Genomic DNA, 24,638 nt, shown 5'->3' with positions numbered 1-24,638 from the left:
AAGAGGAAGGCTGAGCTCAAGCTTAACCCGTTCACCTCTGAAAGCAGCAGGGGCCCAAGACTGTTGCTTTGCTCAGAACCTTGGAGAAAAGGAAGAATTGGGTTCAGGTGAAGAGGAGCACCAAACTGTCTTCATATTCCCAGTGGCCTCCAACCCTCTTTCTTAGCAGCAGGAAGAAGAGACACTCAGGATGTCGAAGATTCTGGAATCCGTGCATGAGCAAGAGCAACCCTCATGCTAAGAGTTGCCCCTGCTTCTCCCCTTGCCCCTCAAGCAGACACCACTGAATGACCTTTAAAACCATAAAGCAGATCCAGTCACTTCTTTGCCCAGAACCCTCCACTGGCTTCTGATCTCACTCAGAGCAATAGCTTACATTTGGACCATGTCCTAGAGTCTTCCCTAAGGGATTCCCTGGTGGCTCAGACGGTTAAAGCATCTGCCCACAATGTGGGAGACCCAGGTTCGATCCCTAGGTAGGGAAGATCCCCTGGAGAAGGCAATGGCCACCCACTCTGGTACTCTTGCTTAGAAAATTACATGGATGGAGGAACCTGGTGGGCTACAGTTCATGGGGTCACAAAGAGTCAGATACGACTGAGCGACTGAACTAAACTATGTCAGATGCTTTACACATTATATGATTTAATCCTCACAGTGAGGCTGCAAAGTAAGTACAGGTGCACCATCTAAGGGGCAGAGTGGTTAAGTGGTTCGCTAAAGAGCACACAATGGTTCATTTGTCCTAATCAGACATGGTCCTACACAAACACCGTCCCAGGCACCGGGTGCACAGCAGGGAAAACCATCAACTGAGAGACGCTAAGCAATACCTGTGAGACGGGGGTCCCTTATGTATGTCAGGTGAACTAAGAACTGCGCCCCCAAAGAAAGTAAAGTATGAGAAGGGGAAGGAAGGATGAACCAGGTCGCAATTTTAAATGCCGATGGTCATGGGATGCGTACCTTACGCGCAAATGTAAGAAGCTTACATTTCAGTAAGGGGCCTGTGACTTGTACACTGAAGGCTCTAGGGAGCCATGGTAGGGTTCTGAGCAAGGGAGGATCGTGATCTCTGGCCACAGCCGTGAGGATCGGGTTTAACGGTACGAAAGCAGGTGGCCTGTTCACTGAAGGCCATTTGGGCTGAGACGGAAGCACTGGAATAACAGCAAGGTTTCTGGCAGGGCGGTGTCGCCTTGAACTAGGACGGAGTCACAGCGACAGCTGTCGCTTGGGGCTGGGGCAATGATAAGTACGTGCTCAGTGTTGACATGAAAAACCACCACGAGCCCGCCTTTGAACTTTTTCGTAAAGGAAAGAGCGAAACAGCGTTCGCGAGGGAAAGGCCGTGTAACCTTTCGCGGGGAACCGAAAGAACCCTCTTCCCAGTAACCGGAGAGCGGGACCGTAAGTGGGGGGCCAGTGCAGCCGCCGAAGACCTTCTACTTACGCGCGGCTGGGCCCGCCGAGGGGCGGGGCCACTGCACTTGTAGCCCCGCCCCCCCGGAGCTTTGTGACTCGCCGGCGCGCCGAGAAGGGGAAGGGACAGCCCGCGCCCCGCCCGGCCTCTTCCGCCGCTGCCGTGGGAATGGAAACATCTACCCCACGTACCGGAAGCCAGCTCGCGCAGACGGCGGCGCGCCACTCCGCGTCCTCCCGCGGCGAAGTCCCGCGGGTGTCATCGCGAGAGGAGCTCGCCGAAATGGCCGCCGCCAGTCAAGGTAAGGGCGGGCGCGGGCCCCCGTGGCTCCGCGAGGAGCTACCTTCCCGGGCTCCGGAAAGGGACAGGCTCCGCTCCTCCCAGGCCAGGCCGCACCCTCCGCCCCGAGAAGCGCGCGCGGCGAAGGGTCGGGGGAGGGCGCTGGAGCTCGGGCCGGGCCCAGCCAAGGTAAGCGGCCGCGCTGGAGCCGACCTTTTCCGGGGGGTCGGCGCGGGGTAGGCTCCTCTGCCTTCCGGCCCCGCCCCGGCAACCTGGGCTTGGCAACTTTTGGTTTGTGTTCTCGGAAGCGGTCGGGAACCCAGAGACTTCAGGCGGGTCATTCGGTGTGTCAGCTGCCCCTCCTGGCGCTTTGATGGGTTTGAAAGTGGACACAGGATACGGTTCTTGGAAATCGTCTCTGTAGTCTGCATAGTCAGGAGTCCCAGAAAAAGACAAAAAACAGAGTCCCTGTAAACAAATACACAGTGGACCAAGTCTTCCTGCTTCTTGTCCCACTGTGAATGCTGCAGACTATATTCAGTTCAGTACTGTCTCATAGGGCTTCCCTGGTGGCTTAGGTGGTAAAGCGTCTGCCTGCAATGCGGGAGACCCGGGTTCAATCCCTGGGCCAGGAAGATCCTCTGGAGAAGGAAATGGCCACCCACTCCAGTACTCTTGCCTGGAAAATTCCATGGACGGAGGAGCCTGGTGGGCTACAGTCCATGGGGTCGCAGAGTCGAACACGACTGAGCGACTTCACTTTCACTGTCTTACAGAGCCATCACCGAAAACTCATATATGCTTGTATGAGTTTTATAGACTTATATAAACAAGGTTACAGAAATTCTGTTTAAAACACAAGAGTGGAAGGACTCAGAATTCATTCTTTCTTATTTGCCATGTTTCACTGTTACCTGTACTCTTCGGTTACGGACAGCTGTCATGTCCATGTGGTGGAGATAGCCCCGCGCCTCTTCCAGCTCCTCATTCAGTGCCGTCACAATTTCGTGATGTCACGCCCTGGCTGTGTGTGTCCAAGACAGACAGACAGACACACACACACACACCAGTCTGCCCCCGCCCCAGCTCTGCGTTCAGCACCGTCACAATTCCATGATGTCAGGCCCTGGCTGTGGGTGTGCAACACACAGTCTGCCCCCCCTACACACAGCAGTCTACCACTCTACACCAGTCTGCACACACAGACACATACTCACACCAGTCTGTTCACAGACACACTGACACACACAGACCAGTCTACCCACCCCCACACACACTAGTCTGCCCCTGTCCCAGCTCTGCGTTCAGTGCCGTTGCAATTCAGTGATGTCACGCCCTAACTTTCTGTGCAACACACACACCAGTGTGCCCCCCCAGACCAGTCTCCCCCTCACACCAGTCTGCTCACACCAGTATGACCCCCCACACCAGTCTGCCCCCTGCCTCCACCACACACACACCAGTCTGCCCACACACACACATACCCCAATCTGCACACGTGCACACACACACACCAGTCTGCCTCCACCCCAGCTCCACGTTCAGCACCGTCACAGTTCAGTGATGTCATGCTCTGGCTGTGGGTGTGCACGACACACCAGCCTGTCCCCACCCCATCGTGATCCTTCCACGTTTCCCAGCATACCACAGAATTGCAGTGACTCTAAGGTGTTGGTAAAGAGTCAACCTGCAATGCGGAAGACTTGGGTTCAATATCTGGGTCAGGAAGATCCCCTGGGGAAGGAAATGGCAACCCACTCCAGTGTTCTTGCCTGGAAAATCCCATAGACAGAGAAGCCTGGTGGGCTACAGACCACGGGGTCACAAAGACTCGGACATGACTAAGTGATGAACACTTGCAAGGTGTTGGTATCCATAAGGGAGTTTCTGCAGAGCAGACTGTCCTCAATTTACTTAAAATGTGTAGCGAATAAGATATTTGCACTTAGGAAATTGTGGTGAGAAACCTTGAGGTTGACAGTAGGGATTTGTCTTTATCATACTGATGATCACTAATCCTGTAATCCTTTCTGCCCCCACTGGCAATCAAGGCTACTAACTTCTCCACATAGCACTTGGCAGCATTTGTTGAATGACTGAGTCACTTTGGGTGAACTCAGTGTTTCTGATTTGACCCGTTTGGGCTGGAGCCCTTTCTTAAGCTAAGGGTCTTGACGTTAAAACAAAACTCAAAACTCTTGCTTGTTTTCAGTGATGTTCTTTAACCCAGGGAGAGACTTTCTTCTTCAACACAGCATTAATGTGTTGTGGTTACATTGGAAGAAAAATTATCATTTAACTACTGCTTAGGCCATACAGGGCTTCCCAGGGGCTCAGTGGTAAAGAATCTGCTTGCCAATGCAGGAGATGCAGGTTTGATCCCTGGGTGGAAGGAAATGGCAACCCATTCCAGTATTCTGGCCTGGGAAATCCCATGGGACAGAAGAGCTTGGCGTTCTACAGTCCATGGGGTCACAAAGAGTCAGACAGGACTGAGCAACTGAACAACAATAGGCCCTAGAAAATCCAGTTCCTTAAACACCTGTAGTTTGGTTTTGCTAAATTGGGATCTGTGGTCCGCCTTGAATTAATTCTTCAATTATATTTCGAGCATTGTGTCAAGTAAGGATTGACCTTTTGTCTTCATTAGTACAGATACCTAGTACTTCTCACACAATGTGTTGAAAACTTTCTTTCCCTAGTAAATAACTTCTGTGCCGTGTTACTGACAATCAAATGACTATATGTGTAGATCTACTTCTAGACTCTGGGTTCTATTCCATTGGTAGATTTTTCTATACTTATGTCAGTTCTGCACTGGCAAATAGAGTAGTTGTGTAACTCTTGAAATTAGTTACCTCTGTGTTACTGTAATTTTGTAAGAAGTCTTGAAATGCTTTGAACTTTATTTTTTTTCTCCCACAGTTGTTTTGGTCGCTGGTGGCACATTGTGTTTTCCTAAGTGATTTCAGCAATATTTCCACATTCCCCCATGCTTTTTTTTGTCCAGTGTGACTTTGATACTCAGCAATACTGGGGTCTATCTATATTGCCCCTTGAATCTTGAGTGGAAGTTTGTGACTGCTCCAACAGAATACAGTGGAAATAACACTGCATGGCTTTGGAGGCTGGGTTTGAAATGATAATGAAGCTTCTGCCTAGCCCTTGAGTTTCCTCACTGTCTTATTCACTTTCTTGAGACAGGCACCCCTGACCCTAGCCACCAGGTGGTAAGGAAGCCCAAACTAACCCTGAGCAATGCAGCCTGTATGTGTGGATGGAATAGATGATCCCAGACCCCTGCCTGAGATTGCCACTCTGCAGTGTTTTGTCATTTACAGTATAGAGTTCTTGTACCTCCTTCATGAAATTTATTTTCCTACAGAGAGAGGGATTAAACTTTTAACTTTTTCCCCCTTTGAGGGTACATAGATCACTTAACTTCTGAGCCTTCACTTCTTAACTATAAAATGGGGTTAACAAATTGTACCTTGTTCTGTACCTGCTTTGTTCTGTGGGTTTAGTTAAACTTGTTTATTCCTGAGCACATTGCCTGGTCAATAGTAACAGTTCTCTTCAGTGGCCAGACACTTAGTACCGAGAGTTTGTGAATTTGTTGAGCTACTAAATAGTATCGAGTTACTTCTGAAAAAGAGAGACAAGTGAAGAAAATCCATTTCGTTTAGGAGGCATGATTAAGTTCTCCTACTAGTTTTTCCTGGGTCCTTTTGGGGGTTTTTCAGCTTGAGAGGAGAAACTGGAGTACTCATTCTAAATTGTGGAGATTTTTTTCCCCTCCAAGATATTTGTTGATTTTTGTCTGATTTTCAAAAGTTGCTGGTCTGAATTTCCAAGTGAATTTGCTATTTAAAACAGATAAATATTTAGAGGTTCTTATTACAGCTGTCTCTGTTTCCTTAAATGTCTCTTAATCTAGGCTAGGAATGTTAGTGATTTATTGTGACAGTAACTGTTTTCTTATGCTGTATCTTAATTCTTATAGGAAACTTTGAGGGAAAGTTTGAGTCACTGGACCTTGCAGAACTTGCTAAAAAGCAGCCATGGTGGCGCACGCTGTTTGGGCAGGAATCTGGGCCTTCAGCTGAAAAATATAGTGTGGCAACCCAGCTGTTAATTGGAGGTGTCACTGGATGGTAAGTGATGGAAACGATGTCCAGTGTCTGTTTTTGGCACAATGCAGTGTTTTGGTCATAGAAACCATCTCCTGAAACCAATGAAAACTCATTGACTTTTGTGCAACTGATCACCTCACATGTCGTATACATCTACACATAATGGTCAAGTGCTATTTAATGGTTACACATGGTATTCACTACTTGCCAGGTGCAATTTTAAGGATATAGATCCCGCATTTCCTGCTCACAACAACTCTGAAATGGTTATTGCTATGATCTATTGTCATTTCATAGAAACTAAGGCTTAGAAAGTGGGCTTCCCTGAGAGCTCAGTTGGTAAAGAAGCCGCCTGCAATGCAGGAGACCCCAGTTCGATTCCTGGGTCGGGAAGATCCCCTGGAGAAGGGATAAGCTACCCACTCCAGTGTGCTTGGGCTTCTCTGGTGGCTCAGCTGGGAAAGAATCTGCCTGCAATGCGGGAGACCTGGGTTCGATCCCTGGGTTGGGAAGATCCCCTGGAGAAGGGAAAGGCTACCCACTCCAGTTTTCTGGCCTGGAGAATTCCATGGACTGTATAAGTCCATGGGGTCGCAAAGAGTCAGACACAACTGAGTGACTTTCATTTCACAAGACCTGAAAAGGTGTACTTGTCCAGGACAACATAGTTAGTGCTTTGAATCACTATAGATCACTTGGCATCTTCTAGAATCATATGTGAATGGAATTATGCAGTGTGTATTCTTTTTTTTTTTAATCTGTCTTCCTTCACTGAGCATACTAATTTCGAGGTTCAGCTGTGCTGTTGTGTGTATCACTAGTTCATTCCCTTTTATTACTGAGTATTAGTCTACTGTATGGATAAAATAGTTCGTCCATTCCCCTTGATGATACTGGTTTGTTTGCACTTTGGGGCTAAAACTGCTGTTCACGTTTGTGTACCCATCTTTGTATGACTATATGCTGTCCATTTCTTGTGGGTAAATACCTTGAAAAAGTATGGTTGAGTCATAGTAGGTGAATGTCTTAACTTTTTAAGACTCTGTCAAGCAGTTTTCTAAAGTACCATCTTATGTCTCCCCCAGCAATGTATTAGAGTTCCAGTTTCTCTACATCCTAACACTTGGCATAATATCTTTTTTGTTAAGTGTAGTTGATTTATAGTATTGTATTACTTTCAGATACACAGTGTAGTGATTCAGTATTTCTGCTGGTTAAACTCCATTCTTACAAGATAATGTAAGAGTTCTGACAAGATAACGGCTCTATTTTCCCTGTGCTATACAATATATCCTGGTTGCTTATCTAGTTGATATATGGTAGTTCTAATCCCTTAGCCCTATCTTGCCCCTTCCCACTTTCTTCTGCCACTGGTAAACACTGGTTTGTTCTCTATGTCTTTCAGTCTATTTCTGGCATAATGTGTTTTTGACTACAACCATCCTAGTAGCTGTGAAGTGATATCTCATTGTAGTTTTAATTTACATTTTTCTGATGAATAATGATATTGAATATTTTTTTCATGGGCTTGTTTTTACTATCCATCTATTTTTGGTGAGGTATGTTTAGATATTTTCTACATATTTTTATTGGGGAGTTGGTTTTTTCTCACTACTGGGTGGTGAGATTTCTTTATATTCTGGATACATGTATTTGCAAATACATGATTTGCAAATATATTCTTCTACTTTATAGCTTTTTATTATTTTGACAGTGTCTTTCAAAAAACAGATCTTAATCTTGAAATACCACTTATGAACTCTTTCTTTTATAGCTGTGGCTTTTGGTGTCATGTCTGAGAATATTTACCTAATCCAGGGTCACCAAAAGTTTCTTCTGTGTTTTCTTCTATGTGATATATAGGTTTAGATTTTTCATTTAGTTCCGTGATCTGTTTTGATTAACTTCTGTATATGTTGCTGTGAATCGTTGTTCATCGCTTACATTATAGAAATGCAATTGCGTATTGATCGTGCACACTGCAGCTTTGACAGAGTCACTAGTTTGAAGAGCTGGGGGTCCCCAAGACTACTCTCATGTGTGACAATTGCCTTGGAGGATCTACAGAACTTACTGAGAGCTGGTATATTCATGGTTATGACTTTTTACCACAAAAGGATACAGATTAAAATCAACCAAGGGAAGAGCCACATGGGGCAAGGTTCAGGAAAGTGGAGTCTGTATGTTTAAAACAGGTTTCTTGTAGACAGCATGTAGGTGGGTTTTCCTTTTTTCATTCCACTTTGACAATCTGTTCATTTAAGTGCTTAGACGGTTTCTGGAGAAGGAAATGGCAACCCACTCCAGTATTCTTGCCTGAAGAATCCCATGGACAGAGGAATCCTATGGGCCACAGTCCATGGGGAGTGACTAACACACAGGCTGTTTACATTTAAGTTTATTTTCCTTATTATCAGGTTTAAATTTATTATCATGGTATTCTTTTCTTTTGGATCAGGTGTGTGTGTGTAATAAACATAGGTATACTGTGTATACACATATATATATGTATATTTTAATTAAGGTGAAATTCACCCAAAAGAAAACTGACCTTTTAGAGTGTACAGTTCAGTGGCATTTAGTCCATTCACAGCTTTGTGTAACCATGGCCTCTCTCTAGGTTCAAAATAAATCAAATCATACACTCTGTGACCTTCTGTGTCTGGCTTTCCCTGGGAGCATGTTTTTGATGTTCATTCACGTTGCGGTGTGCATTGGGACCGCTTTCCTTGTTACAGCTACATCTCACCAACACTATTTTCTCAAGTAAAAAAAAATTATAGCCATTTTAGTGGGCGTGATTTGGGCCTGACATGGTGACTACTGATGTTGAGCATCTTTCCATGTGTGTGTTGGCCATCTCTGCCTCTGATCTGGAGAAATGGAGTTGTTTTGTCTTTCTGTTCTTCACTTGTAAGAATTCTTTGCTTGGGATATTTGACTCTTGCCAGGGCTGCAGTCCATGGGGTCGCTAAGGGTTGGACACGACTGAGTGACTTCATTTTCATGCATTGGAGAAGGAAATGGCAACCCACTCCAGTGTTCTTGCCTGGAGAATCCCAGGGACGGGGGAGCCTGGTGGGCTGCCATCTACGGGGTTGCACAGAGTCAGACACAACTGAAGCGACTTAGCAGTAGCAGCAGACCTGAATGAAAACATTTTGTTCTATTAAGTTGTCTTTCTAGTTTCTGGATAAAGTCCTTTCTAAAAAATTTGATTTATTGAGTTGGCTGTACTGGATCTCTGTTGCTGTGTGTGGGCTTTCTCTAGTTGCAGTTCCCAGGCTCTGGGTGTAGAGGCTTGGTTGCCTTGTGGCATCTGGAATCTTCCTGGGTCAGGGATTGAACCCGTGTCGCCTGCATTGGACATTCACAACGGGACCTCCAAGGAAGTGCAATAATGTCCTTTAATGGACAGAATTTTTAGTTTTGATGAAGTCCAGTTTTCTTTGTGCTTAGTTGTTCTGCTGCTGCTGAGTCACATGAAAAGTTAAACTGAAAGTGGCTTAGTTGTGTCTGACTCTTTGCGACCCCAGGGACTTATAGTCCTTGGAATTCTCCAGGCCAGAATACTGGAGTGGGTAACCTTTCTCTTCTCTAGGGGATCTTCCCAACCCAGGGATTGAACCCAGGTGTCCCACATCGCAGGCGGATTTATTATCAGATGAGCCACCAGGGAAGCCTGTAATTCTGTTTATGTCCTTTCTTGGTTTATTAGCTATGTCTTTTCATTGTGTGATTTTCGTGGTTGCTTTAGGATTTATAGGATGTATCTTCTTTTTATCAGAGTCTGTCATCAAGAGAAATACCAGTTCACATAGACTGTGATGCTCTTATAACAGTATACTTCCATTTAACTCCTTTACCCTTGATTTTCATTGTCATACATTTAACATGTATATGTTATTAATCCATAAAACATTCTTATTATTTTTCATTGAATATTTAATTCTTATATTTTTAAACAGGAGCCTGGCAGGGTCTCTGGGGTTGCAGGAGTCGGACACGACCTGCGACTAAACCACCACATATTTTTAAATAATGAAAATGAAACCTTTCAGTTTACTCTCACAGTTTCTTTTTCTCATCATGCTTTTGTGTGTATCTTCATTTCTAGCTGGTATCATTTTCCTCTGCCTGAAAGATTTCTTTTTAGTATTCTTTGTTCTTTTGGTCTGCTAGTGATGATTTCTTTTTCAGATTTTGTGTATCTGAGAAAGGTCTTCATCTTTGTTTTTTGCAAGATATTTTTACTGGATACAGACTAGAACATTTTCCTCATTATTTATTCAAATATTTTTCTATCCTTCAACAATTCCCAATAAGACAGGTATTAACACTGCTTGAAATTTTCCTGAGGTTCACTGACACTTAAGTTTTTAAAAAGTTTTTATTTTGAGATAACTATAGCTTCACAGGTGCTTGTTAAAAATAACCCAGAGAGAGCCCATCCTCCAGCTTTCCCCAGTGTATAACTGTAATTCAGTATTACATGCACGTTCATGTATTTTTCTGTTTCATTTTGATAGTGTTTATTGCTATGTCACGTTTACTGATCTTTTTTCTACTTTGATCTAAACAGCAGTTTGATCAAGCATAGTGTTCATCTCAGACACTGTAGTTTTTACCTCTAGAAGTTTGATTTTCATCTTGGCAAAATATGTTCCTTGTCCCTACCTATTATATACAGCCTTTCCTCTAGCTTCTTGAACACATGAAATACAGTCAGAGTAACTGCTGTTTTTGTCCATGTTGTATCTTTGGTGCCACTTCTAGGTTGCTTTCAGCTGATTTATTTTTTCCTCATTATGGGCCTTTTTTTCGGCTCTGCATGCCTGGTAATTTTAATTGGATAGCAGTATTGTGCATTTTACCTTACTGAGTGCTGGATATCTTTTTTATTCCTCATATAATTGATTCTGGCTCTGGGGTACATTGACAGACCGCTTTACCAAATTCCACATGTGTCCTATACTTTATTCTCTAAAGCTAATTTTAAAGATGAAAAGGGCCTCCCTTGGTGGGCCAGTGGCTGAGACTCTGTGATCCCTAGACAGGCAGGTAAATCCCATGTGGAGCAACTGAGTCCACGTGCCATGACTCACATGTTGCAGCAAAGGCCAAATGCAGAAATAAATACACACCACCGCTGTCTGCTTCATTATTCAGGGCAGCATCCTGTCCCATTTCTGATACAAGTCCTCTAGGCTTGAACACAGTCATGTTTTTCTTCCCTCCATCACATGGCCTAAGTATAGACCCCTGGCATGTCTCCTCCGTTTTTCTGATCCATTCTCCACCACGTTGCCAAAGTTCTCTGAGAAATGCACATTGGGCATTTCAAGGGATAATAGCCAGGACACAGAAGCAACCTAGATGTCCATCGACAGACGAATGGATAAGAAAGCTGTGGTACATATACACAGTGGAATATTCAGTTCAATTCAGTCACTCAGTCGTGTCCAACTCTTTGCGACCCCATGATTCCCAGCACGCCAGGCTTCCCTGTCCATCACCAACTCCCGGAGTTCACTCAGACTCATGCCCATCGAGTCAGTGATGCCATCCAGCCATCTCATCCTCTGTCGTCCCCTTCTCCTCCTGCCACCAATCCCTCCGAGCATCAGGGTCCTTTCCAATGAGTCAACTCTTCGCATGAGGTGGCCAAAGTATTGGAGTTTCAGATTCAGCCTCAGTCCTTCCAGTGAACACCCAGGACTGAACTCCTTTAGAATGGACTGGTTGGATCTCCTTGCAGTCCAAGGGATTCTCAGGAGTCTTCTCCAACACCACAGTTCAAAAGCATTAATTCTTCGGCGCTCAGCTTTCTTCACAGTCCAACTCTCACATCCATACATGACCACTGGAAAAACCATAGCCTTGACTAGACGGACCTTAGTCGGCAAAGTAATGTCTCTGCTTTTGAATATGCTGTCTAGGTTGGTCATAATTTTCCTTTCAAGGAGTAAGCATCTTTTAATTTCATGGCTGTAATCACCATCTGCAGTGATTTTAGAGCCCCCCAAAAATAAAGTCTGACACTGTTTCCACTGTTTCCCCATATATTTCCCATGAAGTGATGGGACCAGATGCCGTGATCTTCGTTTTCTGAATGTTGAGCTTTAAACCACTGTTTCACTCTCCTCTTTCACTTTCATCAAGAGGCTCTTTAGTTCCTCTTCACTTTCTGCCATAAGGGTGGTGTCATCTGCATATCTGAGGTTATTGATATTTCTCCTGGTAATCTTGATTCCAGCTTGTGCTTCTTCCAGCCCAGCATTTCTCATGATGTACTCTGCATAGAAGTTAAATAAGCAGGGTGTCAATATCCAGCCTTGATGTACTCCTTCTCCTATTTGGAACCAGTCTGTTGTTCCATGTCCAGTTCTAACTGTTGCTTCCTGACCTGCATACAGATTTCTCAAGAGGCAGATCAGGTGGTCTGGTATTCCCATCTCTTTCAGAATTTTCCACAGTTTATTGTGATCCACACAGTCAAAGGGTTTGCATAGTCAATAAAGCAGAAGTAGATGTTTTTCTGGAACTCTTTTGCTTTTTCCATGATCCAGCAGATGTTGGCAATTTGGTCTCTGGTTCCTCTGCCTTTTCTAAAGCCAGCTTGAACATCTGGAAGTTCACGGTTCATGTATTGCTGAAGCCTGGCTTGGAGAATTTTGAGCATTACTTTACTAGCGTGTGAGATGAGTGCAATTGTGCAGTAGTTTCAGCATTCTTTGGCATTGCATTTCTTTGGGATTGGAATGAAAACTGACCTTTTCCAGTCCTGTGGCCGCTGCTGAGTTTTCCAAATTTGCTGGTATATTGACTGCAGCACTTCCACAGCATCATCTTTCAGGATTTGAAATATCTCAACTGGGATTCCATCACGTCCACTAGCTTTGTTCGTAGTGATGCTTTCTAAGGCCCACTTGACTTCATATTCCAGGATGTCTGGCTCTAGATGAGTGATCACACCATCGTGATTATCTGGGTCATGAAGATCTTTTTTGTACAGTTCTTCTGTATATTCTTGCCACCTCTTCTTAATATCTTCTGCTTCTCTTAGGTCCATACCATTTCTGTCCTTTATCGAGCCCATCTTTGCATGAAATGTTCCCTGGTATCTCTAAATTTCTTGACGAGATCTCTAGTCTTTCCCATTCTGTTGTTTTCCTCTATTTCTTTGCATTGATCACTGAGGGAGGCTTTCTTATCTCTCCTTGCTATTCCTTTGAACTCTGCATTCATATGCTTATATCTTTCCTTTTCTCCTTTGCTTTTTGCTTCTCTTTTCACAGCTATTTGTAAGGCCTCCTCAGACAGCCATTTTGCTTTTTGGCATTACTTTCCCATGGGGATGGTCTTGATCCCTGTCTCCTGTACAATGTCATGAACCTCTGTCCATAGTTATCAGGCATGCTGTCTATCAGATCTAGTCCCTTAAATCTATTTCTCATTTCCATTGTATAATCATAAGGGATTTGATTTAGGTCATACCTGAATGGTCTAGTGATTTTCCCTACTTTCTTCAATTTAAGTCTGAATTTGCCAATAAGGAGTTCATGATCTGAGCCACAGTCAGCTCCCGATCTTGTTTTTGCTGACTGTATAGAGCTTCTCCATCTTTGGCTGCAAAGAATATAATGAATCTTATTTTGGTTTTGACCATCTAGTGATGTCCATGTGTAGAGTTTTCTCTTGTGTTGTTGGAAGAGGGTGTTTGCTATGACCAGTGCGTTCTCTTGGCAAAACTCTATTAGCCTTTACCCTGCTTCATTCTGTATTCCAAGGCCAAATTTGCCTGTTACTCCAGGTGTTTCTTGACTTCCTACTTTTGCATCCCAGTCCCTTATAGTGAAAAGGACATCTTTTTGGGGTGTTAGTTCTAAAAGGTCTTGTAAGTCTTCATAGAACTGTTCAGCTTCAGTTTCTTCAGTGTTACTGGTTGGGGCATAGGGTTGGATCACCATGATATTGAATGGTTTGCCTTGGAAATGAACAGAGATCATTCTGTCATTTTTGGAATTGCATCCAAGTACTACATTTCAGACTCTTGTTGACCATGATGGCTACTCCATTTCTCCTAAGGGATTCCTGCTGACAGTAGTAGATATAATGGTCATCTGAGTTAAATTCACCCATTCCAGCCCATTTTAGTTCGCTGGTTCCTAGAATGTCGACGTTCACTCTTGCCATCTCCTGTTTGACCACTTCCAATTTGCCTTGATTCATGGACCTGACATTCCAGGTTCCTATGCAATATTGCTCTTTATAGCATTGGACATTGCTTCTATCACCAGTCACATCCACAACTGGGTATTGTTTTTGCTTTGGGTCCATCCCTTCATTCTTTCTGGAGTTATTTCTCCACTGATCTCCAGTAGCATATTGGGCGCCTACCGACCTGGGGAGTTCCTTTTTCAGTATCTTATCATTTTGCCTTTTCATACTGTTCATTGGGTTCTCAAGGCAAGAATACTGAAGTGGTTTGCCATTCCCTTCTCCAGTGGACCACATTCTGTCAGTCCTCTCCACCATGACCCATCTGTCTTGCGTGGCCCCAACGCAGCATGGCTTAGTCTCATTGAGTTAGACAAGGCTGTGGTCCGTGTGATCAGATTGGCTAGTTTTCTGTGATTATGGTTTCAGTGTGTCTGCCCTCTGATGCCCTCTCGCAACACCTACCGTCTTACTTGGTTTTCTCTTACCTTGGACATGGGATATCGCTTCATGGCTGATCCAGCAAAGTGCAGCCGCTGCTCCTTACCTTGGACGAGGGGTATCTCCTCAAGGCCGCCCCTCTTGACCTTGAACGTGGAATAGCTCCTCTCAGCCCTACTGTGCCTCAGCCATTAAAAAGAATACATTTGAGTCAGTTCTAATAGGTGGATGAAACTGGAGCCTATTATACAGAATGAAGTAAGTCAGAAAGAAAAACACCAGTACAGTATATTAACACATATATATAGAATTTAGAAAGATGGTAAGGATGACTCTATATGCGAGACAACAAAAGAGACAGATGTAAAGAACAGTCTTTTGGACTCTTTGGGAGAAGGCAAGGGTGGGAGGATTTGAGAGAATAGCATTGAAACGTATATTATATGTGAAATAGATCGCCAGTCCAGGTTCGATGCATGAGACAGGGTGCTCAGGGCTGGTGCACTGGGATGACCCAAAAGGATGGGATGGGGAGGGAGGTTCAGAATGGGCAACAGATGTATACCCATGGCTGATTCATGTAAATGTATGGCAGAAAACACTACAATATTGTTAAGTAATTAGCCTCCAATTAAAATAAAAAAAAATTTTTAAGAAATAAAATAAAGGTATTTGCTCAAGACCACAGAATGAAGTAGGTAGAGCCAATATCTTAGTCTGGGTCTTTCTGAGTTCCAAATCTCTGCCGTTTCCTCCCTCTGGAGGGGACTGGTTGTATGTCCTATGCAGCAGGAAGTTGGCTGGATCGTCCCAAGGTAAGACGTGAATGTTGTCAGAAATCCATGTGTGTGCTTCTCTGACAGCTGGTCCCTTTGCTTTTTGTAGGTGCACAGGTTTCATATTCCAGAAGGTTGGAAAACTGGCTGCAACAGCTGTGGGAGGTGGATTTTTTCTGCTTCAGGTCTGTACGGGAAATGTTCCTGGATGCTTGGCTGTTCCCCTTGCCCATTCGGAATGTAGCTGGGGGAGGTGCAATCTAGGCCTGGCTCTGTGACACTGAATGGTTTCATGTAATTTTTCAAAGGATGACCTTTTGAGTCCAGCTTCATCAAGTATCATGAGATGGTTTCTTTTGTCATTTATAACATGGGAACATGAGTATGTATTTCTTATCATCTCTCCCTTCCAGGGTTTTTAAGACTGCTTGAAAGATGAAGCAGGTGTGGTTTCAAAAATCCCCAGTGTGATGCAAGCGCCCTGTGATCTGACTTACTCTTAGATACTAAGCTGGTGAGACATGAGGGCTAAATGACCCTAGGGTCAGATGGTCTGTGCTGTCTCTTGGCCTGGAGTTTATATTTGAATAATTGCCTGCTGGTTCCCTGAGGCCACCCCTGTTTACTTGGTTTGCAAACCTGACTCCACATTGGAATAACCTGGGCGTTTGACACAACACTGAGGCTTGGGGCCTGGCCTGCCCACCTCCATCTGATTTCAGAGCTTGTGGGCTTCCCTGGTGACTCAGCTGGTAAAGAATCTTCCTGCAGTGAAGGAGCCTGGGTTCAGTTCTTGAGTTGGGAAGATCTCCTGGAGGAGGGCAGGGCAACCTGCTCTGGTGTTCTGGCCTGGAGAATCCCCATGGACAGAGGAGCCTCGTGGGCCACAGTCCACGGGGTTGCAAAGAGTCGGACGGGACTGAGCGACTCAGCCCAGCACCAGCATGCTGGTCTATTGAAATATTTTCCAGCTTCTGAGCTGCAGCTGAGCTGGCTAATGCCTGCTCTGTAGGAGCCATAGTTCGTAGACTTGTGCTGGGATCCCATTTTAGCAGGGTAGTCCCACGTGAGATTCGCAATTTGAGTGACTTTTCCCAATGGGTCGGGGTTCACCATGGATTCAGCTGTCATTGTCCTGGTGTCGAAAGGGGTGAGAGTAAGGAAGGATGATGACAACCCGGAAGGAAACAGGAAGGAGTGAGGAGGTGCTCATCATTATCTTTTCTGGGTGATCACAGACCATGTGGCAGGTGGGACATGGGGGTCTGTCACCAGGGTAGTCACAGTGTTGGGAGAACAGGGCTTGTCATTTGACATAAGGATCCAGTTTCCTCTCTTGTCTCTGGATGACTGTCCTAGCTGCGTTTCGCGAATGTCTTCCTTTATTTGTACCACTGCCTGTATCATACGTGCGGATTCATCTATGGGTGGATTGGACTCTGCCTGCTTTGCTGGTCCTTGATAGTTGGCAGGACAGGTTCCTGCATGTATTCTTCAGGGTCATTGTGGCGGCCTCTGTACCTTCACTTCTCCCATTTAAATGTTAGGACAGTTTCCTTGGTGTGTATGCCCAGAAGTGTGATTGCTGGGTCATATGGCAGTTCTCATGTACCCCAATGTTCATTGCAGCACTGTTTATAATAGCCAGGATATGGAAGCAACCTAGATGTCCATCAGCAGACAAATGGATAAGAAAGCTGTGGTACATACACTCAGTGGAGTATTACTCAGCCATTAAAAAAGAATACATTTGAATCAGTTCTAACGAGGTGGATGAAACTGGAGCCTATTATACAGAGTGAAGTAAGCCAGAAAGAAAAACACCAATACAGTATACTAATGCATATATATGGAATTTAGAAAGATGGTAACGATAACCCTGTATGCAAGACAGCAAAAGAGACACAGGTGTATAGAAGAGTCTTTTGGACTCTGTGGGAGAGGGCGAGGGTGGGATGATTTGGGAGAATGACATTGAAACATGTATATTATCATATGTGAAACAAATCACCAGTCCAGGTCTGATGCATGATGCAGGATGCTCGGGGCTGGTGCACTGGGATGACCCAGAGGGATGGGATGGGGAGGGAGGTGGAAGGGGGGTTCAGGATGGGGAACACGTGTACACCCATGGTGGATTCATGTTGATGCATGGCAGAACCAATACAATATTGTAAAGTAAAATAAATAAATAAATATTTTTAAAAATATATTAAAATTAAGTCACAGGCTTGTGAATTCCTTTCAGAGATTTTGTTTCCATTTTGATTGGAATTGCGTGAGAACCATGTAGATAATTTGGGGGAGAATTAAAATCCTTTATGAGACTGCATCATCTAGGTGTGAACACAGACTGTCTCTCCATTTTTTTCGGTCTTTTGTAGTGTCTTTGCCTAGAATTTTATTTTTTCCATATAAATCTTGTCCATCTGTGGCTCAGTTTTATTCCTTATAAGAGCTTGCCTTGCTCTTATGCCTTTCCTCAGGCACTCACCCTTAGTCCTAAAGCTCTCTCTATTGGACTCAGAATGATACAACTCCTGATGTTGGACATCATCTTATGTGTTTATCTGCTGTCCAGAGCTCCTTTTTGGTGAAGTATCTATTCAGGTCTTTTGCCTGTTTTTTGATTATGTTTTCTGTTTCTGTTCTTTTTATTCTGGCCTATTACTCTCTGTGTCCATCTCTTCTGTGTGTCTTCTCCAATATCCCACTGTCTTGATTGCTGTGAAATCAGGTAGGGTGATTTGGCTGTTCTAATTTCTTTGTCTTCTCATACAGATTGAGAAGCAGCTTGTTTAGATAGCTCTAAAACAGCTTGCTGGGGTTGGATTTGCAGTAACTCTGGCCTAATCTTGGGCTTCCCTGGTAGCTCAGTTGGCAGAGAATCCACCTGCAATGTGGGAGACCTGGTTTGATCCCTGGGTTGGGAAGAGCCCCTGGAGAAGGGAATGGCTACCCACTCCAGTATTCTGGCCTGGAGAATTCCATGGACTTTATAGTCCATGGGGTCGCAAAAGTAGGACACGACTGAGCGACTTTTACTTTCTTTCACTGGCCTGATCACTTCTATTTTGAGTCTTCCATTCTGTGTACATGGCCTGCTCCTCCATTTATCTTGGTCATCTTTGAGTTCTTTCTTCAACATTTTGTCGTTTTTAGCATAGAGATATCCTCTATGATTTTTGTGTAGATTTGCACCTAGCATTCAGTTATTTTGCAACTCTCGTAAAATCTTAACTTTTATTTTCCATTTCCAGTTCACATTGCTAACATTAACATTGCTCATACAGTTGATTTTGTGTATTCATCTTAATAGTGTAGATCCTGGCTACATTCGCTTTTGGAGGTGTAGGAATTTGGGGGTTTTGTTGGATTCTTTGAAATTATATAGAGAAACATGTCAACAAATAGTGACAGTTTTTTTTTTTCCTTTCTCACCTGGATGCCTCTTACCTCTGGATATAACCAAACCACTCTCTTACAAAGCTGCCGGTTAACCCTCTCAGGAAGAGTGTGGTAGGAGTGTCCATTGCCCTATCTCCTTCCCAGCACTGCATTTTCACTAGTTTATCTATCTCCAATCTGATAAAAAGTTATAGTACCTTGTTAACTGTAATGTTAATTTCCTTGATTACTTACGAAGTTGAACTTCTCCCTTATGTTGGCCACTGTCTTCTGTGAGTTGCCTTTTATCTGTTTTTCAAGTGGGTTTCTTCCTTACTGATCTCTAAAAGAATCTTACTTTTTATCAGTATTAATGTTTTTTTTTTTTTATTGACGTGTACTGCAAATACTTTCTCCAGCCTGGTTTGGGTGATGGATTAGTTGGTGGTGCCATTAACTAGAAGACTTGAGGGTGAGCAGCAGTGCAGGAGAAGACTAAGACAGTGGAGAAGAATTTCAGTTTCAGATATTTTGAGCTATCCAGAGGTACAGTCATATTCAAAATTGGAAGGAGAGAAGTGTTATGTTTGGAGGGTTGGTTGTCTCTTTGTTCCCTGGGTAACACTAGTCCATCAGGAAAAGTCACACCTGAATCAGTCTTATCCTTTTCTCACATTCGTGATGAAATGCTTCTTACTGAGTCTGTGTGTGTGCCTGTCTTGAGTAAGGGAAGTAGTCATATTCTGTAGGTATATTTGGATGGCCTCTCTCTGTGCCACTTAAAAGAAATCATTCATGAGGAGTCTCTTTGGGGCCAGGTTCTAGAAGATTTCTGAGCAGAAGTGATTACTGCCTGACAGTCTTGCTCTGTTCATGTGGTCAAGAAAATCTAGCTTATGTTGGCTTTAAGGTTTCTTTACCTTATCTCTCTACTTACAGTTCTGATTTTCATTTACCATTGTATTTTTTAAGCTAACTTAAAACTTTATCGATGTGGGTAAGAGTTAAGGTAAAAGAATTGCCAGTAGTCATTGAAGGCCTGTCTGTCGATTTCAGGTGCCAGGGATTGGGCCTTGCACATTGGACAGATGATGAAGAGCTATGGAGCGAATATCATGGTTGTATCAAAACCTGGATGGCATATGTCTCCAAAAAATAGAAACTCAGAACGGTTTTTGATAAAGGAGTTTACTAATTTATCCTGAACAAGAGAAATAACCAGCCTGTGTTTCTCCTCTCTTGCGGTCATTTTTGACACTAAAGCTTGCAAACCATACTGGCTACATCAAAGTGGACTGGCAGCGTGTAGAGAAGGACATGAAGAAGGCCAAGGAACAGCTGAAGATCCGCAAGAGCAACCAGATACCTACAGAGGTCAAGAGCAAAGCAGAGGAGGTGAGGCTTCATTTTGTTTCTGTGCAGCCTAAGGGTGTAGACAACTTTGTCTGTACAAAAATGGAGAAGACATACCCGTATGTCAGCCTGGGATGGAATATCTTTACCTCAGAGGCATTTTCAAAGGGTAAACCTACAAGGACCAGTAGAAGGTTTGGTGACTTTTATTGGGGATGCAGGCACACATGTGGGTTGATCATCCCTTGAACTAGTTCTTGTCAGGAAGTGAGGAGGATGAGGATGTATGTTTTACAGCCACTCTGATCATTTTGATGGGTTTCCCTGGTGGTTCAGATGGTATAGCATCTGCCTGCAATGCAGGAGACCCAGGTTTGATCCCTGGGTTGGGAAGAGCCCCTGGAGAAGGAAATGGCAACCCACTTCAGTACTTTTGCCTGGAAAATTCCATGGACAGGAGCCTGGTAGGCTACAGTCCATGGGGTCACAAAAAGTTGGACAAAACTGAGCAACTTGACCTTTCTGATCATTTTGAGTCATATTTTTGGGTCCATACCCATCTCTGAAGTGTCCAGAATACGTAGCCCAGGGGTTGGTAAGCTTTATTTGTAAAGAGTCAGATGATACATATTGTTAGCTCTGTACACTGTGTGGTCTCTGTCACAACTATTGAATTCCAGGGTGTAGTGTGGAAATAGCCAGAGATGATGGGAGACAGGTAGGTGTGGCTGTGTTGCACCGAAATTTTATTTAAAATAAAATATGGCCCTTGGGCTGTAGTTTGCTAATCCCTGATCTGGCGTACAAAATCAGGTCAGATTATATTGGCTGGTACTGGAGGGACAGGAGAAGACTCTCTTTTGAAAGATGTATTATATTTTGTTAGGTCTTTATGATCTTTAGAAAATTCTCAAATACCGCAAATAAGTAAAGGCACTTAACTGGAGGAAGTAGACCAGGATCAAGGTGTTAAGAAGGTGCCTGATTAATTCTGCAAGGACCCAAGAGACCAGGAATACATCAGCAAATGTTTGCAAGTTGGAAAGCAGTTAGACGAGGCATAGATGACTTAGCAGAATATGAAAATACTGAACAGGCAGCTCTGTGTGGTGGTAAGTGCTTGGCCAAAGCTGTCCATTGCTGCCATGCTACTCAGATATAAAAGATAAGACATTTGGGCATTTGCAGCTACACGGATGGACCTGGAGATGATCATACTGAGGGAAGTAAGTCAGAAAGAGAAAAATCCCCTATGATAGCACTTATCAGTGGAATCTGAAATATGACACAAAGGAATATCTCTATGAATAGAGAACAGACTGGTGGAGGAGGGAAGGGGAGTATGGGATTAGCAGCTACAGATTATTAAAAACTGTATGGGTTTCTTTGAATGGGTACCAGCCCGGGCCTATTGTATAGTACAGGGAACTGCATCCAGTCTTCTAGGATAAACCGTAATGGAAAAGAATATTTTAAAAAAGAATATATGTGCACAACTGAGTAACTTTGCCATGTCTAACTTTGCCCAACATTGTAGAAAACCTATACTTTGGTAAAATGAAAAAACAAACCAAAACAACGAAGCTATCCATTGCCCAGAGTGGCAGGTGGCCTTTGTGGGGGGCTCACATACTTAGATAGTCCTTCCCCCTTCCATCCCCCTCAAAGTCAAGGTTACAAAAGTTGCACTTTTTTCACCTCTAAATTATTTTTTATTCAGACATGTACAAAAATAATGCATGGTTATCAAAAGCTTCTTTAATGATACAGGAATGTAAACAATAAAAAATAATATTGTTCATGTTTGATTAGAACCTCCTGGTGACTTAACAGTGAACACTTGTAAACTAACGAGAAGGTTTGGAATCGGTTCATTCATTCTCCAAGTTTTTGCTTTCCTCTTCTGAGGGAGGGTGGCTGTTCTTGCAGCAAGTCTATTGTCATATTTGGGGTCAGTGTGTAGCAACCAGGAGGCCATCAGGGATTTTGGTGTGAACAGTTGCAGTCAGATGGTGGGATTCAGAGCCAAGGTGTAACAAGTTGAGGCTCATTAGTAAAAAGCATGAATGCAAGCAGGTATTTCAGAAAATGGTATGATTGTTTTCATCCCCGCCCCCCAGGGCAGATGGCAAGAGACAGTGCCTCTAATAAGGGGGCCAGGGAGGGGGTACTTAGGTCAGGAAATAAGTAAGCTAGGCTGCAGGGTGTGTTCCTGGTGAACACTTTTCTAAGGTGGTGTTTGCATGTGGTTCGAGAAGAGGGTGTCCGTCTGCCCTGCTCAGCCAAGTGCAGTCTCGGATGGAGGTTGATGGCGGGCATGTGCGGGAGCAGTAGGGCTCCGAGTCTCAAACAGGTGGGACCTTTCACTGGAGGCAGGGAGCTGTGGGAATCAGAGAAAAAATCCGATTTCAGAGGAGGGTGTCTGGCTAGACCCGGCAGATCGTGGGTGGGAGGAATGCATGGACGGGTTAGGAGGAGAGACCTGCCAGCAGCTTAGCCTAAGACCTGTCAGCTCACCTTCAGATCCCCATCCTCCCCAATAACAGCGTCCTCAGCTGAGTAATCCACTGTGCTGTCTTCTGTTCCTAGGTGGTGTCGTTTGTGAAGAAGAACGTTCTAGTGACTGGTGGCTTTTTCGGAGGCTTTCTGCTGGGCATGGCGTCCTAGAGCGGATGACTTCACCACCATGATTCCTAGCTTTGCCAACCAGCAGCCTCTCCCCTCCACCCTAGGACAGAAAACTCCTCCTCTTCCTCCTCCCTGTCATGGCGTATCTGAGTGGCTTTGTAGGCATCTGGTGGTTCAAGTTGGGAACGGCCCCACTGTGAGCTTGACAGCAATGGAAGAGACCATAGATGTTAGCGCTTATCTAGCACACTCCCTCGGGAATAATCTGTAGGTCAGCAAGTATATTCCTTTCTCGAGTAAGATACTTACCAGAACATAGGACAAGATGACACGCCGAGTGGATCTTCAAAGGTTGCCCCACACTTGATTTGGAAAATACATTGCAAGCATGTAAGATACCTCATTAAGTTTTGCATGGAAAGGAACTGAATACACTGGCCTTTAAGCTTGAAAGATTTTGCAATTGTGGTGTCTACTTTCTCTTTTAGTAGATTTGAGATTACAGAAAGAGAACTACTCTTAGTGTGTGACAGTTGAAAAATCCGAATATGGAATGAACTTGTCCTAAAGTGACATATGATGAGCTGAAGCTGTGTTTGGTGGGAAGGCCTTTGGGGAAACCAAGCAGTCAATAACATTTAGGATGGTCAGACTTAGTGAATCATTTAAAGGCATTCAGATATTATCTTAGGGATGTTTTCCACCACACAGGGTAATGCATCTCATGGCTGTTTCCAAAGGGTTTATTGATGGTAAAATAAGTGACTTTAGGTGTAAGAGGGAAGAAGCTCTTGGGTTTTTATTTAATAGAAAGGGTTTGAAGCTTTAAAATGTGAACTTTTACTTCCAGTCAAAATGTCAGGGGTAGCCCATAGTTCCTCTGTGTCAATTATGTTTCTTTATCCAGAGTTTTAAAATGGTGGCATTTCCAAGCATTAAAAATTTAGAACAGTAGCATCAAAGGTATCTACTGTCTCATGATGACCCCAACTCTTTGAATTTATCTTTAGAATTCAAGTTTATACACACACCCATCCTTAGAAACAAGACATTTTTCTGTAACGACCTTATACCATGTCTGGAATATCCAGTGCAGAAAGGCAAGGCTGTGTCTTCACTTGTATACATGGAGTCAAGCACTTAGTAGATACTCAGTCTGTTGAATATGTGAGTAATGAGGTCATAGAAAAGTATGTGGAAAATGGGGTGATCAGCAGGATTTTTGAGATTTGATGAGTTCTGAAAATGCTGAAAACTCGGAATTACTTCTTAAACTTGCAGGTGATCCCTTGCAAAATGTATGTTTTCAGTGCCTTCCTTTTAAAATGTTTGCCTTTTAACTTGAATTTGGAAATTGTAGCTACTAGCGGATGTGTGGAATTTTTTAGAATTCATCCGTTTGCATTTTTCTCCTTATTGTAATATTTTAAGGCAACATTAAGTAGTTTTGCTTGTAACATATGTGGATTATATACAAATCATAATGGTATGAGCCACATTGTCCTATATTTTTGTATAAGAACTCAAAATTTTTTCACTTTTTCTTATGCTCAGACATATGTAAACATATAAATGTTCAAATATATATGAAAGTACAGTGACCCCCATGGACCCACCACCCACCTATACTGATCATCAAAATACAGTTTATCAGTGGCTTTGAAACAAATAGCAGATGTGTCCCTTTATTATATTTTGGTATGTGTCTTAAACGCTAAGAACTCTTCTTAAAATTCATAAATAACATGGATCCACTATTAGATTCATGTGACCCCACCCACACCAATGGAATACTGGGGCTGCAAAAACTGAAGTGCCCTGTGCCCCTTTGGGTTGCAGGTGGGGGTGGGTGGCCTGTCTCTGGTTTCCCTGTCATCCCTGGTACGGTTGAGGTCAGGATTACAGGTTGCTCTCATCATAGTACAGTGAGAATGGCCTGGCCTTCTGCCTACTGTGTGGGGCTACCACTGGTAGCTGTGCCAAGTGGGTGCTGACGTT

At 43.8% G+C, this 24,638-nt stretch overlaps 1 protein-coding gene across 1 annotated transcript; it reads left to right on the top strand.

The window, feature by feature from the left end:
- Window positions 1–1,515: 1,515 nt before the first annotated feature.
- On the top strand, window positions 1,516–24,309 carry FUNDC2 (FUN14 domain containing 2). Its single transcript, XM_040265592.1, has 5 exons — window positions 1,516–1,724; window positions 5,706–5,856; window positions 15,382–15,457; window positions 19,923–20,054; window positions 22,602–24,309. Exons 1-5 carry the CDS (start codon window positions 1,592–1,594, stop codon window positions 22,677–22,679), a joined length of 570 nt encoding a protein of 189 aa, XP_040121526.1. The 5' UTR covers window positions 1,516–1,591; the 3' UTR covers window positions 22,680–24,309.
- Window positions 24,310–24,638: the final 329 nt, after the last annotated feature.

This window comes from Oryx dammah, unplaced genomic scaffold (assembly GCF_014754425.2).
Source record: "Oryx dammah isolate SB20612 unplaced genomic scaffold, SCBI_Odam_1.1 HiC_scaffold_23, whole genome shotgun sequence".
NCBI classification, from domain to species: domain Eukaryota; kingdom Metazoa; phylum Chordata; class Mammalia; order Artiodactyla; family Bovidae; genus Oryx; species Oryx dammah.
The sequence above is the reverse complement of the archived record's forward strand: the minus strand, read 5'-3'. Positions and strand labels throughout refer to the sequence as shown.

Bases quoted from the DNA above. Each gene is read 5' to 3' on its own strand.
- FUNDC2 (XM_040265592.1), top strand. From the start codon at position 1,592: ATGGAAACATCTACCCCACGTACCGGAAGCCAGCTCGCGCAGACGGCG. The intron at 5,857-15,381 runs GTAAGTGATGGA...TGCTTTTTGTAG, and splicing joins ATTGGAGGTGTCACTGGATG to GTGCACAGGTTTCATATTCC. The intron at 15,458-19,922 runs GTCTGTACGGGA...TTGACACTAAAG, and splicing joins GTGGATTTTTTCTGCTTCAG to CTTGCAAACCATACTGGCTA.